The sequence below is a fragment of the Varroa destructor genome, unplaced genomic scaffold (genome assembly GCF_002443255.2).
Source record: "Varroa destructor unplaced genomic scaffold, Vdes_3.0 BEIS01000003.1, whole genome shotgun sequence".
Lineage (NCBI taxonomy): Eukaryota > Metazoa > Arthropoda > Arachnida > Mesostigmata > Varroidae > Varroa > Varroa destructor.
Genome location: NW_019211456.1, coordinates 3,108,511 through 3,124,702, shown reverse-complemented (window position 1 = coordinate 3,124,702; position 16,192 = coordinate 3,108,511). Strand labels below are relative to the sequence as shown.

Genomic DNA, 16,192 nt, shown 5'->3' with positions numbered 1-16,192 from the left:
ATATATGCAATTAAATACGGTTTTTACTAACTTCAAAAGCTATGACGCTAATTGGCATAATGATGATGTGCTGCAAGTGCTTATCCGGCTATTAGCAACCAAATAGCATTTTTCCAATAAAGAAAAGCAGACCAAAAAAAAACGAAACATATGAAGTGTAGCATGCATCCACTCTCAATTTTTGCGACCATTGCCCTTAGCTCAATTCAGTTAGCGAACGTTCATTTTTGCCTCCCATTCATCGATTAGTACTAGTTAAATTTTGATTAGGTACTATGTATCGAAATCGGTTTGCTATTGTATTAATCACTTAAGTATCCATCCGTCAGATCGTATAATAATCGTAGAGTTGTGTGGACCAAACCTTCAGACTTTTCCTTGCAGGCGGCTTGTAAGAATTTGCTGGACCAATAGTAGTCATCAATAAATTAATTTAATCGGATGTAAAAAAACTCAACAGACGATTCGCGTGCACAGATTGTAATGTAGCTCCAAGCTCCTCCTTCTGTGAAGATGGTATAATCTTCGGAGAGTCGGTAATTGAAAGACACCGAGGGCGTACTTCGGTAAATTTGACCAAAGATGTCAGTGTTTCTCATCTTACGAATGTGTAAAGAATATACGTTGCGGTTTCCAGTGTACACCAATACACATTTCATCATATGTTAATAGAAAAACTGAAAATTCGAGAACGAATATTCGAGTATCTGTTTCGTACGCAATCCACTGAGAAAAATTGCTTTATCATAATTAGTATTATGTGCAACCCTTAGTAGAGAACTAGTAATGGGTAAATGAATCGCTTTGCAAGTAGGTCAAAATCTAACTTATTTAGTATTAAGCATTACAGTCATATGTTACCGGGATCATCTTAATTTAATGTAGTAACAATCTTCATAGGCAAGGCCAGTGTTGTATCGGCTCATTACGTGTTTTGGTACAATAGATATATAGACATGCAAATCATATCTAATTTTACTTAGCTCCAGTCGAGTGCTGTCATACACCATCAACGAAACTATTTCAAGTCACAGTGTCATAGAGTAATCTCTTCATGTAAAGTTCTAAATTAATTGAAATAATGACACTTTCTTAGTGTTCAGTTGGTGTTTAAACTTTATTCTTTATATTATCATCAGCATGTTATATCAATTGGCTGATCCGTTCTTAACGACTATTCAAGTTCACTACTATGTTTAATTGCATGCTAGATATTGCATCAGATCCTATAGTATATTTAATCAACTACATTATAATTATATTTTTATGAGGAGCTATATCGTCATCGACCTTACTGAAAAGTGTCTATGCGACGTTCGGCAACACATTTTAATTATTGAAATCCATTCGATGTAGGTCTGTCGATTATCACTTTCTTATGTACTTATGCTTACTTAGCGGGTCATGGACTAATATGTACTATCCTCTAGCAAACCGGTGGAATCAATAATCCCCGTCATAGAATAGCACACTTTGCAACAGAATAATTGAAGAATAATCCACTTCATCATGAATGAACTGCGAAATTTTATTTATATGAGCCTTATTATACCTATGTATTTCGGTGGGCCTTTAAAGCAAGCTCAAATTGCAGCATTTGGAGGTAAAATATTCCTCTGGGTATCACCCCAGATAATACATAGAACAGCAAATTTCATCTTCAAAATTGTTGGCGGTCGTCGCTGCAAGATTATGCTATCTCTCAGTTCGAATAGTTGAGTGTGTATGTGTGTGTGTGTGCTTCAGCATAAACTGACAAAGTCAGATTACTATCATTATATAGAGACCACGAAGTAGATAACATTCTCCAAGTCATTACGTAATTTCTATAATAATACAGTTATTGGTGTTCGTGTGTGTGTGTGTGTGTGTACTTGCGTGTGTAATCATATAGCTATATGCGGGAACGACAAATCTTTAAAGTTGTATTGCTTCAATAGATTCATCCAGACTTCATTATAATATCGCTTATCTTCAAGAATCAGACTCGTTAGGCCACTCAAGCCTAGATACCTTTTTTGTGTGATCGCTGATAACCGGTTTAGACTATTATAAGAGAACTATCTTTATATACCTTATTCCTCACTGCTTTGTGCTTCGTTCTCCTGTCTATTCCTATTCATTCGCAACTCATTATTATTATTACTAGCTATTATTACTTCGGCAAAACTATATAAGAATGACTTCAATGACATGATGAAATGATAATCACTGTCTCGCACATCAATATCATAACTGAGCAGATAATTCATGGATGTGAGGACCTAAATCAAATTAGATAGAAGGAACATATTATTGGGTAAATACATAGATAGGTCAATCCAGTATTTGCTTATTACATGATAAATAATAAAAAAAAGCGGAAAATATGGTAGAAATATATTACGGCGCAAGTTTGGTCGAGCTTGGTTGGCTTATCATCGCGCCCGCTGAATCTGGGAGAAATGTAATTCGGAAGAGTCTAGAAACTGAAAGAGGAATTCCAGATCTTTGACGCCATAGAAAATAAGTAAGGAATATTTGCCCACGTTATATGTACCATTGTCGTAAATGTTGGCCGTAACGTGGCTTTCTATTAAAAGGCTACACTCATAAGGAACTAAGGCCTTTAACTTAGGACACCCGAGTGATGCCACACTTCTCTTAGACTAGGTAACAGGCTGCCTCGTTAACTAACTGCCTCGTTCGTGGGATAAATGTGCTTTCTTCCCTCGTCCCACCTTCTGCGAACTGTGACAACCATTAATCAGTTATTTTTCGCCTTTTCTGCCTTATGTAGACTGGACAATATTGTTATTTATTACGTATTGGAACGGCCGGCAACACCAATTAACTTACTGCGGTACGAAATATTAAATAATTGCAACTTCAGGATAAGAATAAAGGATGTACGGAATTCTCAGTTGAATAGACTAGAAAAGGAAAGGTTTGATCAAGCTCGCCATCGTCCCACGAGGCGCGTTCGGCTAGCCATACGTCTTATAAAGCGACCATTATTACGTCATATCATTATTACCAAGCAACGTTACATATTTACTACTACTTCGTTACATGTTTAATAAAACTGGAATGGAATAGTGTCTGAACCTTTGTTGTTATTGCTTGACGATACCATCGCTGAACCTCAATAGCGGTATTATTGTTGACAGTTTCGAGATTATGGTCCACGCTTTTCTATTTTTGCTTACTCAGCTTTATCATAGACCCCGTATCGTCTTTAATTTGCTTTTCTTTTGTAACATCTGTTGCTGCTACTTGTTCCGCTCAAAGTTGCTCGTTATGCCCAGGTTCAAACAGTTTCCTTCGAGCACCCCTACCACGCGCATGTGGCCATAGCAAGATTATCGTGAAACAAGGTCAGAGTTTAGAGTCACCAACCGAATATACGTAAACAGAACCACAAAACAAAACCAAAAATGAGCAACACTAAGCGCATATTCAGTACCGTAATAAAGTAAAGCGTCCCATGAATAACGGTAGAAGAAAAAAATAATGAATCAGGCAGGTTATCATAATCATCATTATTATCGACATCAACGACAATATCGTGTTCAGCATCGAATCACTTGATAATATGTGGCGGAGAGTGCTAAGTTGGGAAGGAATCAAACAATAGATATTAGATCTATATATAGATCGCAAGCAGATATCGAGTACGATCTAGTTGGTTGCTAGAAACTAAGTCCTCATAGCCGCAACCACGGTCCAAGTGGCAAGTTATTATCACGGGGCGGAAGTTATTTAGTTTTTCGTGGTCTTTTCTCATGAGACCTATTACGAAGCATGTTGTTATTGTAGCGAATACACTCGCTGACTGCCTTTGCTGCAGACATCAGTGATCTGATTGTTATACGGCCCTCTTAATTTTCGTCTGCAAAGTGTACAGACAGCGTTCGCTCTGTCAAGGTGCAGATTCATTACTGTCGCTTCAACGACATTGAACTTGTTTGCGTCTCTTTTTGGTACAGTTACACTATTATGGAGTACTATTGCAGGGTCGTTTAACATTTGTACCAGAAATATATGCATACAGCGCGTGCGTGACCCGTATATTGTGCTGCTTATGTTTTCCTTAGTTTTTGGATGGACCGACTAAGATGCATTGCATGTATCTGCAATAGCTTAATAGCGAATTTTTCCACTATTCAAATGAGTGTCGCTTTCGCATCATGCTGCCGCACACCTACCGCTAACTTTGGATCTTTAGACTCTTTTTTTGCAATGTCACGAATATTTCGCGAGTTCTATCCTACCAGCAAACTTGTGAATTATAGAATCTGCACCTGGACCCCTGAACGTTAGTTTTCGAAGGCGCAACGAAGGATGTTGGTCGACGCAACCGTAAGCCCGTTCGAACATCGATAAGATGACTAACGCAATTGTCACGTCCGTTAGTGCCGTTTAGCTTCGCATATTATTAGTGCATTATAACCGGCCAGCATCACAGAGTTACATGCCAATTTGCAGTGAGAACACCTCCAAGATCGAACATAAAAAATGCTTTGTTCGTTCGCTTAGAAATTCGTTTAATTTCTGCATTTCTGCAGACGTTGACCTCAAGTCCGTAACTATATTTCACTTTAACTGACTTTGATGAAAACCTGCTTTTGAACACGTAGAGAGATGAGTCACACGAGATATGTGGGCCTGCGACAATGAATATTACTGATGATAACAAACTGAATATTATAACTGTCCCAACAACTATTTTGGTTATGGTCTACATTTACTATTTGCACGTGTACATCTGTATAAATTAATAGATCTAGAAATGTGCATAATCTTCAGGCACATTTTACATTTTAGACCTAAAATATGTAAAGTTTATTGGTAACGATAAACTAACCAAGGTGGCATGATGCACAAGGTAAAATGTGAGCATTTTGTCGGCCGGATTTAAGCGGGAACATCATCTGTCAGATCGGTGATCGTCACCTCTGGCAAGTATAAATTCGTGTAGCGGCGTCACCATTTAAGTAACAAAACGAATTGTGATGTAACAAGTGTTACATTCCATGGTAGTGTTGTTGCTATGGTGCATGTTATTGATACTATTGTTCCCGTTATTGTTGTCGTTGGTGTAGTGATGTTGATGATGATTGTTGTTGTTCCGGTAACTTCGTGAGGGTGAATGTAGGTTAATAGTGATCAGTAGCCGCCGCCGCCGCCGCCGCCGCAGCCGATCGCCCGCCCGCCCGCCTGCCCGCCCGCCCGTTAGCCAGCCTTGAACGATTGTGTTCTTGACAAGAGCCTTAGCTCTCGCCAAGATTTCCCTTCCCAATAGCACACTCCGTCCACACACCATCGAAGCCTGGCTTCCATCTCTAGCTTCTTCGATTTCAGCTTCCATTGAAAAGCTGCCAACTCGGCTAGCTATGAGGCTTCATTTGTCTTCTGAGACTCATTTAGACTCGGCCCGACTTCTCTCTCGTGGCCACCGCTCCGTTCCTGGGGGCAGGGTAAGGGACACGAGACATCTAAGTTAACAATTAGACTCAGCGAAACACAGATACACCGAGTACGAACAAAAACAATGAATTCTCAGCAACGCTCGCCAGTTCGACTGATCGCGCGGAAAAGGGGGACATAGGGCTCGTGCGCTGGCCATTATCGTCAGTGCTCGAAAACTCATTAGTAACACCTATTTATCTTCAAGCATTTTCCGTCTTCCAAGGGTGCTTGGATTGCTTACACAGCCAAATGTAGAGAAACTGTGAAATAAATGAAAGAATACAAGTAGTCGATATAAACTACTGGCAACAAATGCATTGAATATGTTTGACGGTTTAGAACGCTCACTTTTTTTGCCACTGAATGGCAGAATTTGTACACCTCATGCAGTTCCTTTCCCTTCACAGAGCAGTTGAGCACTTAAGCAGTTACAACCGCACCACGTGCCTTTAAAAACATTAGCTATATATATCTTTTAAGAAAAAACAGAATTTATTTTTTATTACTTACAGATCGGTTCAACGTAATTCGAAGGAAAAAGGCCTTCCATCGTGGGACCATCGCTTGCCTTGTAGCCCTTCCACCAGGCAGGATCATCCTTGTTCGTAACCACGATAATTTCATCCTAAAACAGTAATATTATGAGATTAGCAGTTGAATCGAGAAATGCTTTATCTATTGTAATAATATATATTCTCAGTTTCACGTCGAATAAAACATGACGATTATGACTTTGCTGATCTGTCTTGGGGACAGAACCATAGCCGACAGACCTCTTGGCGAGTTTACCTATAAAACATACGGATCAGCCGTCTGAAGCAAAGCTTATCAGTGGAGAACGTAACTCTCTAAACATTTCTAGTTTTTTTGGTACTCATAATGAAATAAAATTACCGATCAATAATTTCTTTGACAACAATTTATAAATTATTGCTAATAATCTTACGATCTAAAGAAATTTTATATTCTATCCTACCGGGATTCGCTCATGCGGCACCGTGTGGCACAAGCCACTTACCAATACGAAATTCAACTCGTCCTCTTGTTGTCCCTGGAAATCGTAGACAGCTTTTACTTTTTCTCCTCGAACTGATTCTGTGGAAGTTTCCTGGGATGAAGCAGATGCTAATGTGGATGCCGCTGCACCTGTTGCAGATTTTTCACCTACTCCAGGACCAGCAAGCACTTTGACATACGAGGCAGGAAACCAGCCGCTTTTCCGGCCTTTGCCCTTATAATGAATCTCACCTTCCCACCAGCCACCGTCAGTTTTTTTGCGCACCTGCACAAGTTGCCCTTTGACTAGATTTAATTGACCGTCACCGCTTGCATCATAATTCGCCACAACTACGACGATCTCGGGTTTTTTCTTCATGCTCTTCTTTGAATCATTTGGTGTACTCGACCTGACAATAAAAAAATAATGGGTTTCGTTCAGCAAACGTCTATATTGGCCTCAGAAATTGTAATGGATATCGTCAAGTGGTCGACATATAGACAATGTCTGCAAAGCGCGCACTGGAAGCGAACTTGTGAAAACTTTATAACCTTTCTGTTCAGATTATTATTTATTTTATTTCCTCAACTTTATATAAAGTTTTTTGTGCATATTTTTTCTACTTTTGTATATATACAAAAGTGCAGCATTCAAAATAAAAGAGACTTATATGAGAACTAATTTCAATCTTTTTATCTAGGTATCTAATAAGTAGAATTAAACACAGTACTGAACTAACCTTTTTCCGTTAGCTTTTTCGGACTGTCTTTCATCCTCTGTAGCAACCTGTGCTGCTGGCACGTTGGTTACAGCTTCCGGTTCGGCGTTTACGAGTTCGTCTGCTGAAACATAATTACCAGGGAACATACCCGAGGCACCATTGTAGGTTCCGGTCCACCAGTCGCCATTTTTCTGCGTGACTTTGATGGCTGCTCCAGCAGGGAAACATAAATCGCCCGCCTCCGTCGAATTGTACTGGTAAAGGGCGTAGTAAATTGCCTCTCCTTCACCCGCGCCAGGTTCTTCTTCTACGGTGTCTAATGGAGTGGACCTAACCTCGGTCTCGGCCGGGGCTGAGTCCCACGTCAACGCTCCTCCATCGACCGGCTCAACATAAGACTTCGGAAACCAGCCACTTTTGCCTCGCAGCTCGCCTGCGAGCCACCCTGGTTCTCCTTGTTCACCAACGGTAACCTTGATGATATCCCCGGGTTGGAATGACAGTTCGTCTTCATTACGCGCCTCAAATTTATACACTGCTCGATATTTTGTAGCTTCTTCTTCTTTTTTTTTTGTGCTGATGGCTCCTGCCTGGACAGTAGTGCCGTTTGGATCCGCCCAACTTTTGGCGATATTATCCGTACCCCAGTTACCACCAACAGAAACGTCCGGTGAAGGTTTAGTATCACCCCAAGCATCCATGGTCGCCTGCGTAGGTGGCGGTGGAACGACAGGAGCTGTCTTTGCTGCCTCATCTCCCCAGTTAACCTCTGTAGGGTCATCCCATTTGGGTTTTGAGAGATCTTCGGCCTTGTCTTCTTTGGCCGGAGCAACACTGACCCATACAGATTCGTCGTGGTTCGCCGCGTTCTTGGCATTTTCTTTGTCCTCCACTTCCTTTTCAGATTTCTCCACCTCTGCTGTCTTGTTTTTAACCTCACTAAAAGTTACCACCAGTTATTGTCAGTACACGTTGTTTTACCGAAAGTTAATAAATACGTATTGTTATATCCTCGTTCATATCTACCTGCAGGATAACTAAAGGAGCATTCTTTGCTACGTGTCTACTTTGGAACTCAGACTTCCTGAAGTGCCTACACAAGAGTGCAATGAATATAGTTACAAACTTCCTGCCGTAAAAACACCTTTACACTGCCTAGCTGTAGCAAAAGAATAATGCTAGCTAAAATGTATTTACTTGGTAAGTTGCTGTAGTTGTTTGCGAGCCATTTCAATCTTTGTTTCTAGCTCGCGCTTTTTGTTGCCAGCCTTCGATTTGAGAGAAGCCAGTTGATTTTGCATATTCAACTTCTCTTGATTTAGAAGCAAAGCCTCGTCCGAACACTCCTTCAAACGAGCTTTGATTTCTGACAGCTCGCTCATGATCTCGTCTCTCTGAGGGCGCATTCCATCGATGAACGCCTTAGCCGTGGCGACCTCCTCTTTCTGAACAGCCATTTTGCCATTGACCTCACCCACCTCCCTAGAGAGCCTTTCGACCTGCAAACAGAGGTCGAGCTTTCTCCTCTTGAGCAGGGAGAGCCCCTCCTGGGTGCGTTGTTTGAGGGCTGTCATCTCGGTAATGCGTTGCCGTTGCAACTCAAGTTCTCGCTGTCTTTCCATTTCCTTACGAGCAGCCTCCTTCTGCTCCTGCATCCTTTTTCGCTCCGCTTCAAGTTCTTCCGTGCGTTGCCTCTGTCGTTCGCGCTCGGCTTCAAGTTCCTCCTGTCGCTTGCGCTCTTGTTCTTGCCGCATCTAATCATAGAGACACATACACGGACAAATATTCCGGATACGCCAGAAACGACAACGGCGAAAACATACGTGAAATAATTTCACAAATTACCAAAAAACGTCATATTGACCACATACATTTGTAAAAACTTTGCATCATCGTTTTCTATGATTATTGACTAGGAAGTCCCTCCCTAAGATATTAATGCACACACACACACACACATATATATATATATATATATATATATATATATTATGTGTATATTCAGCATCACCTTTGCCAGTCCTACCGTAGAAAGCTAAGCTATAGTGCTGTTGTTATGCTGTCGATGCTTGCAGCTGTTGTTCCATGTGTTGCTCTGCATGACCAATTGGTTCCAGCAGCAGCAGCTTATTAGCTTTTCGTTGCTGCTGTTCTTCACTGTATATATCTCAAATCGGATGAAGTGTTCGCTTAACGTTCTTGCGTTTCCATAGGCGTTTACCTACTTTTTGCTTGCGTAGCATTTCATCGCGTTCCTTGCGCTCTCTCTCCTGCTGTTCACGTTTTTGCTGTTCGACGATTATCTGGCGTCGTCTTTCGAGCTCTGCCTGACCTTTCTCAAAGTTCTCCCGTCGCCTGTCCTCAAACGTTGCATAACCCACGGATAGGCTTCCAATCAGCTCCGCGCTCTAGGGATATATGCCATATATGCCAATTTTTGTAGCAAAATCAGTTACCAAAAAGCTCTGACGAAGCCATAGCCTACCTGGTCGTTTGCCAACACGAGCAGCAAACGGTTAAGAGAAGAGCACTATCACATTCTACTCGAAAAGATGGGTTTTATCAAGAAAGTTCCAGTTTTCATGTAGCATGGACAGGCACGATTCAAAAGCAGACACAAGCAGTAGGTCATCATCACCATCACTAGCTGTGACAGCGATGATATCACGCTAGTTAGTAGAAAGAGAAAGATGGCGACACCGTGTGTATATATATGTACTAATTATTTTATGTTACGTGCGATAAAACTGGCTTCTCGATGCAACGGCTACCCGCAAAATGCGGAATAATAGCGCGACAGTCTGTCGCGTGATACGTTTCGTTACTATGGGTGCCACCACTATATCCACGCGACAGTAGGCGTCCGAACCTCTGCACTTTACAGAAACGCCTATTGAAAGCGTTCGCTGTTCTTGAGACGCGCGCGAATAATTAAATGAGGGGACCGACCGTTGAAAAAGTTGATTTTTATAAACTCAAAATTTATCTACCATCTGCGTAGGAAGAAACAGCATAGTGCTCACTAGTTTGGACATTGGAACGTTAACTGTTGGTGTAAACGCCGAAGTGTACATGCCAGGAAAAGTAAGGAATGTAATGCCTTTGTGAATAATATCGATGAAGAAACTGCCGTAGAAAAAAACAGAGGCAAAAGTAGAGAATATATAGTAGAGAATTTGCGCATGTACACGCAGATCCGTTATATATTCGTAGTGAGCCGTAGTACATGTACGATATCATTTATTGAGACACAGATTAGAGATGGAAAAAAGTACGCGCACGATACTGGAGAACGAGCGTTGAGCGAAGGCTGATGCGTGTTGCTGCCGCCAAAGTGTGAGTTGATGCTAAGTGAATGTTAGTAGTTAGTACTCAATGCATGTAGGCAGCCAATGTTAGTGAGAGCATTTGTTAGTCAAAGTTTTAGGCTGCCACGCTTAAAGCTAACTGGTGTCACTAGCTTTTTAGCCATGGTAATCTAGAATATTAACCTAACTCTCGTGTGGCCACTGGTCGAGAAAATGCGAAAGATACATGTATAACTGTTAATAAAACAACGTTCTACTAGTGTTGTACAAACCTACCCAGCCAACTTGTAGAATACTTGTTCAGAGAACAGTGAATAGATTTAAGTAATATCTTATTATTCTATTTGAGTGAAATTAAGTGTTGCTTAAAATTATTAAATAAAAAAAGAGTAAGACAATCATTCTCATCAGATATAAATGTACCATACTATTGAATATAAGGTTATTTCTTTAGGATTGTGTGTAAAAACAAAAGTGTATTTTTGATACTCCAATTACTCAGTACGACTGTGCTTTACCAAATATAGCTAAGAATCCCGGCATCATCACCATCACCGCATCTACGCATTGAATGTTTCGCCTAGTGATTAAATACATATCTTGGTTTTATAAGAGATGCGTAATTCTTTTACCTCTTGTGTCATCGGTGGGCTAACAATCGCCTCCTGTCCGCTTATTCCACGCGATCCGGCTGAGCCCACAGATCCAACGGAATCGTGTCTAGCTCCACTGTTTCTCCGTCTGTAAGACGGAGGGACCAGATCGACGGGCAGAGTTGTAGGCAGTTGCTGTCCCGATCGGGACTGTTCACAAAGGTGCATCGCTAACACAAACTCTTCGCTAGTTAGCCGGCCGTCTGCAGCAAAGAGAGAAAAACACTTGATAATGGACATGCAATATAATAACACGCCTGCTGAGAAGACATTTTAACTCAGTGGGATATATGAATATAAATCTAACACATTGTAATGTCGTAAACGTTGAAAACTATTATTGTTATTACTAGTATCGTAACAAGGTAATATCGAGCATGTTATAAATTCACAAAGAAATAAGGTCACTTACCGGTATCAATATCGGAGAGCTGCCATATCTGAGCTAAAACAGCGTTCGGAAGGCCAGTCTGCATAAGGATTCCTCTGGCCTGATTTCCTGTCAGAAAGCCCGTTCTCTGCCTGTCGTGCTGATTAAACAATTGGGTATACTTGAGTTTTGTCTGTTGGGCTACAGCCCATTCGCCTGGCTGCACCGATCCAATTCCGCTTGAAGGTACCACCTGCGGTGCAGGTGGAATCACTGGTGGTGCCGGTTTCGGTGGAGGCATGTTGACAGGTGGCGGGGGTTTTGGCGGCGGCCCGCCAACTCTGCCAGCTGCTAGTAACGTAATTGTTGTTGTTATCGTTTTTGAAAAAGTTGGTAGAAGAAGGATAATCGAAGCAGTAGGAAAGGCATTGTAGGTGTCGTTAATGAATGTAGACAGTAAACAGGACTGAAGAAAAAGCAACTGTACTGAAGTGAACTGATAAATGAATTCTGCGCTGCTTTCCCATTACTATACATCCATGGGACGCATCACACATTCGTTAAGTGTCTGTATGTGTAACATCGAAACAATAAATCGAGATTCACCCATAAATATTACCCATAGTTTGATTATTTACACCGCTTTACAACAATTATAACAGAGTCCATGCAGAGAAGGGTATTGACTAAACTTATTTCTTTTTAGCTCTTTGCCTCTCTCCATTATATATCCCTCGTGTGTCGGTTTACCTATCCATTTTCTTTGGTACCTTGGAATTGTGTTAACAAATGATGAACTGCGTTTAAACTATTCAAAATGTAGCTGCACCTACGATGACATGGTATAAATTAATGTCGTTTTTGTTACAATGTTTACCTGGAATGGCAACGGGCGGCACCATGGCGGAGAGCGCGGGGGCGGGTGGAACAGGTGGAGGTGGCCCTGGCCTTGGTGGGGTAGCCCCAGTCGCTACAAATGGATCCGCAGAAGGTGGTGGACGAGGTGGCGGAGCCAGCATAGATGCAGGAAGTCTGTCCGGTACCTCGATACCCTTGAGTTTCATCGCAATTAGCCAAAGAGCAATAGAAAACTCTTTTTTATCGATGCGGCCATCCGCATCCATGTCGGCCAGAGCCCTGACAATATAAGTAAACATGATGAAACGAAAGATTACCTTCGTTCTTCCGAATGTCTATTTTAAGAATATACGAAATCTGACCTTTATGAAATAAAGCTATCAAAGCGTATTTATTAATTTTTCATTAAGCCTATCTGTAAATAACCGATAACCACGTCTACTATAGGACTTGAACTATAGGACTACAGAAGTAAAAACTATGTAAATAGTTCTATACCATATTTTTGCTAGCACTTGAGGCGGAAGTCCGCTTTTAAGAAAAAGCGCCCTAGCCACATCTCCAGTAACAGCGCCGCCCTGCTGGATGATTTCAAACCGGGCGTCATATTTGGCGCGCATCTCCGGTGGAATCGTCCAAGTATCCATCGTGCTTCACTGATTCGGAAAAACTTCCTATTTCCGCGAAATCCTTCTCTCAACCAGTTCTGGTGGTTGAAGGATACTGTGACTGAACGATACGGCAGCTGGTTGAATGAAAGATTTACAGTTAGTTCGCTATTAATAATAACAAAAAGTTAACGTTAATTTATGGACAGGCAAAGTGCAATAAAGTGCATCAACATATAATTATACGGTTATAAAGATTGGGATATCTAATAGAAATTTTTCGCTGGCGATTAATGTAAGCTACCTAGCGCATGCGTGAAATGGGGTATAAAAAACATTAAGGGCCTTCAATTTTCTTCCATTTAAAAGACACTCTTTAACGAGTGTAGAGCTAATGGAATTACTGTTTTTAAATTTGTTGCATATATATATAGGTAAAAAAATTAAGAATCTCTTATCGTGATAATCATGTGTCTATAGTATCGGGTGTGTGGTGTTTACTTAAGATTCCCTTATTTAAGCTGACGACTCGAATTAGATTGATCGAATTATATATGATGATATATATATTTATTTTCAACTCAACCATTCAATCGTAAGTATGCACAAGTTATACGTTATCTTGATGCTGTCTTTTAGAAGAGTCTATGCTGTTATGGGTGGACACACTACAAAAAGAAGCTTGTTTTTAGGTAGTATTCGAGATGCATATATTTTACCAAATTTTAACAAGACAAAATTTTCTATGCAAGAGTTCGGAATCCAAAGAAGAGAAAAAAAGAAAGACAGGGTACCAATAAATTAATTGCGAAACAAAAGGAAACGGAAACTTCAGACAATTGTCAGACGGAGTCTTCAGACAATTGTATATAAATTATCTCCGCAACTAGCATATGTTCCATGGATATTCGGATGAGAGATGAAAAATGGTGCATACACCTATTCTCAGTAACAACGAGAAGATTGAGCGCATGGGCAGCTGTCGTCTCATACTATATAGTCCTTTTCTAGTAATGGCAGCACGATATTATTGCTACCTCTAAAAAATGAGCCTTCATAATGTTATGCTATTCAGTATATTTTTGCAGGAGCTACACTTCAGAATGGAATGGTGCTTACTTGTATGCCTGTTCCTACGTATGTCATTATAGTTATACCAGTGAGTTTAAGTAATGTACCTCAGTTTACAACAACTAACCGAAACCTTTTTGTTCGCGGAAGAGGAACCAAAAATTGACAGCAGACCAGTCACTCTTGCACTCAGTCCCGACGGTCCGTTTTTTTCCCACTGTCTTTAATTTTATAGTTGTTGCTGATGCTTCCGTTTCACAAAGCGAAAATGACTACAAGAGAATGATTAAATCCGATTTAACTCGCAGGTAGCAAAAGATGTGGTTGAATTTTCTCTTTTTTTCTTGAAATTTTATTTTAATTTTTTTTCGCGTTATGGCTGAGAATAAAACCGAGTTCTAACGTTCACCTCATACTATTAACTGTCTCCTGCTATAGGCTTTTAGATGTCACATGTTAAATCAGCCGCAATGAATCGTAACTACAATGTAAATCTAGAGTAAGCAACACCAATGCGTTGACAGACGGAAAACAGCTCATGACAAACATGCTTCGATCACTGCCGATGTAGTTAGGCCCTGTTTGCCGTAAAGTCGGGTGGCGTTTCATATTCCGTTTGATAGAATGGCTAACCGCGGTAGCAGACATAAAACTCGAAAGATTAAAAACACTCTAATAGCTGCGGCTATTTGTGGGATAATGCGTCACATCTCACTATCTAGCTCGACTATTTAAAACATCTGAGTTGAACATATTACATTTTTTAACTGTTGAAGTTTGTGAATCTTCGATATGAAACACGATATTGGCTCGGCATTTGCGAGGATTCGCCGTTTTTTCATCATGTGACCCCAAATGCAGCTTGCACAATGCTAAAATTCTCGTACCGCTTTGCCCAATAATGCTTAAAAGACAGTTAACTCACCGAAAACTTAGAAGTCGCATGGAATTGATGAAAACGAATAAATGAATAATTTAGAAAAAATAAATAATTTAAGAAGCATACAGGAGGACGTTCTTTACTCAGAATCATCTCTGGTAGTAGTCCTATGAGATAATGCTACAACTGACAAGCATTCTGGTTGATATTCATGGATACTTCGAAGGTCACACCTCGAACTACAAAGGAACTAGTGTGAGAAAAGCCAGTTCGTAAGAGTATAAATAGGCCTGCTCTTGGAACAGATTATACCACTAAGAGATTTAAGATCATTCAAGCCATAAGCACAGCCAGAACAACAGTGATAGAAGTAAATCACTCGAGATGATTCTACACGTTCGCAATTTTTCTCATTTGGGTAAACCTAACCACATGTGTATAGGTTCGATTCGGAACAGCTATTTCTTGGACCATTTGTCTCGAAGCAGGATACTCACAAAATTGCCATCGTCGTTAATCACCTCTCAGCTTGCACTCTGCGTAGCAGTTGCACCTAACACATCTCTCGCCCTTTTTGCTTTCTCTCTCTCCCTACTCTACCTCATAAGTAAACGCTCTCAATATGGGGCGGCTGAAATCTATACAGTAAATAGCACATAGGTACAAACGCTCGTCGCCAGTCAGACAGGCACTCACTCACCACTCACCGTTCTGAAGGAACTCACTCAGCAATGCACGGCAGTCGCTACAATAGCTACTGCTACTACCACTGCAGTAACACCATGCAAGTCACACGCACACTCTTCGCTCCGCTCACTGACTTCGTCTGTCGGTCTGCTGTCGCTGGTCCGCATCGCACAGCCAGACGAAGCTAGCCGCTGTGTTCGGTCGCCGTCCGCTCGCTCGTTCGGTCTGTGTCTCACTTCACTAACAACAACGACCCCTTGTTCTTACGGCACACGCTTGCTTCATCTTTTTAAATGGCCACCAGGTGACGCCACATACTGCTAGCACTAGCATAGCTACTATCTCTCTCCTCGACTGCAGTTTGGCCGGTGGTGACTAACATGTATCCATAGCGCCATCGAAAGCCCGCCATGGTTTAAATTTTGATTCTTCTTAGTGTAATTATTACATAATGTAATAATTACACTAAGTATTACATAATGCAGACTGAATGTTCTTATTCTACTGAAGAATAGGCCGGATCATTCTGTATAGGATTTCAGCCAGATAGACAGGTGATCTCGTCAGGGACTCTCCTTGACTTGTTCG

General features: G+C 41.0%; 1 protein-coding gene across 12 annotated transcripts in view; it reads right to left on the bottom strand.

The window, feature by feature from the left end:
* Positions 1–15,766, bottom strand: part of Dap160 (dynamin associated protein 160) — a 21,147-nt gene extending 5,381 nt beyond the window's left edge. For 2 of the 12 annotated variants that reach the window (XM_022798822.2, XM_086984242.1), the window contains exons 1-11: positions 14,963–15,408; positions 14,165–14,309; positions 12,857–13,103; positions 12,378–12,637; positions 11,543–11,851; positions 11,110–11,333; positions 9,395–9,577; positions 8,367–8,923; positions 7,188–8,108; positions 6,470–6,857; positions 5,962–6,076 (exon numbers count right to left, since the gene is read on the bottom strand). In XM_022798822.2, the coding sequence (XP_022654557.1) occupies positions 5,962–6,076; positions 6,470–6,857; positions 7,188–8,108; positions 8,367–8,923; positions 9,395–9,577; positions 11,110–11,333; positions 11,543–11,851; positions 12,378–12,637; positions 12,857–13,005 (3,106 nt within the window). In that variant the 5' untranslated portion in view covers positions 13,006–13,103; positions 14,165–14,309; positions 14,963–15,408. The other 10 variants (XM_022798823.2, XM_086984236.1, XM_086984240.1 and 7 more) reach the window with 10 other exon arrangements.
* Positions 15,767–16,192: the final 426 nt, after the last annotated feature.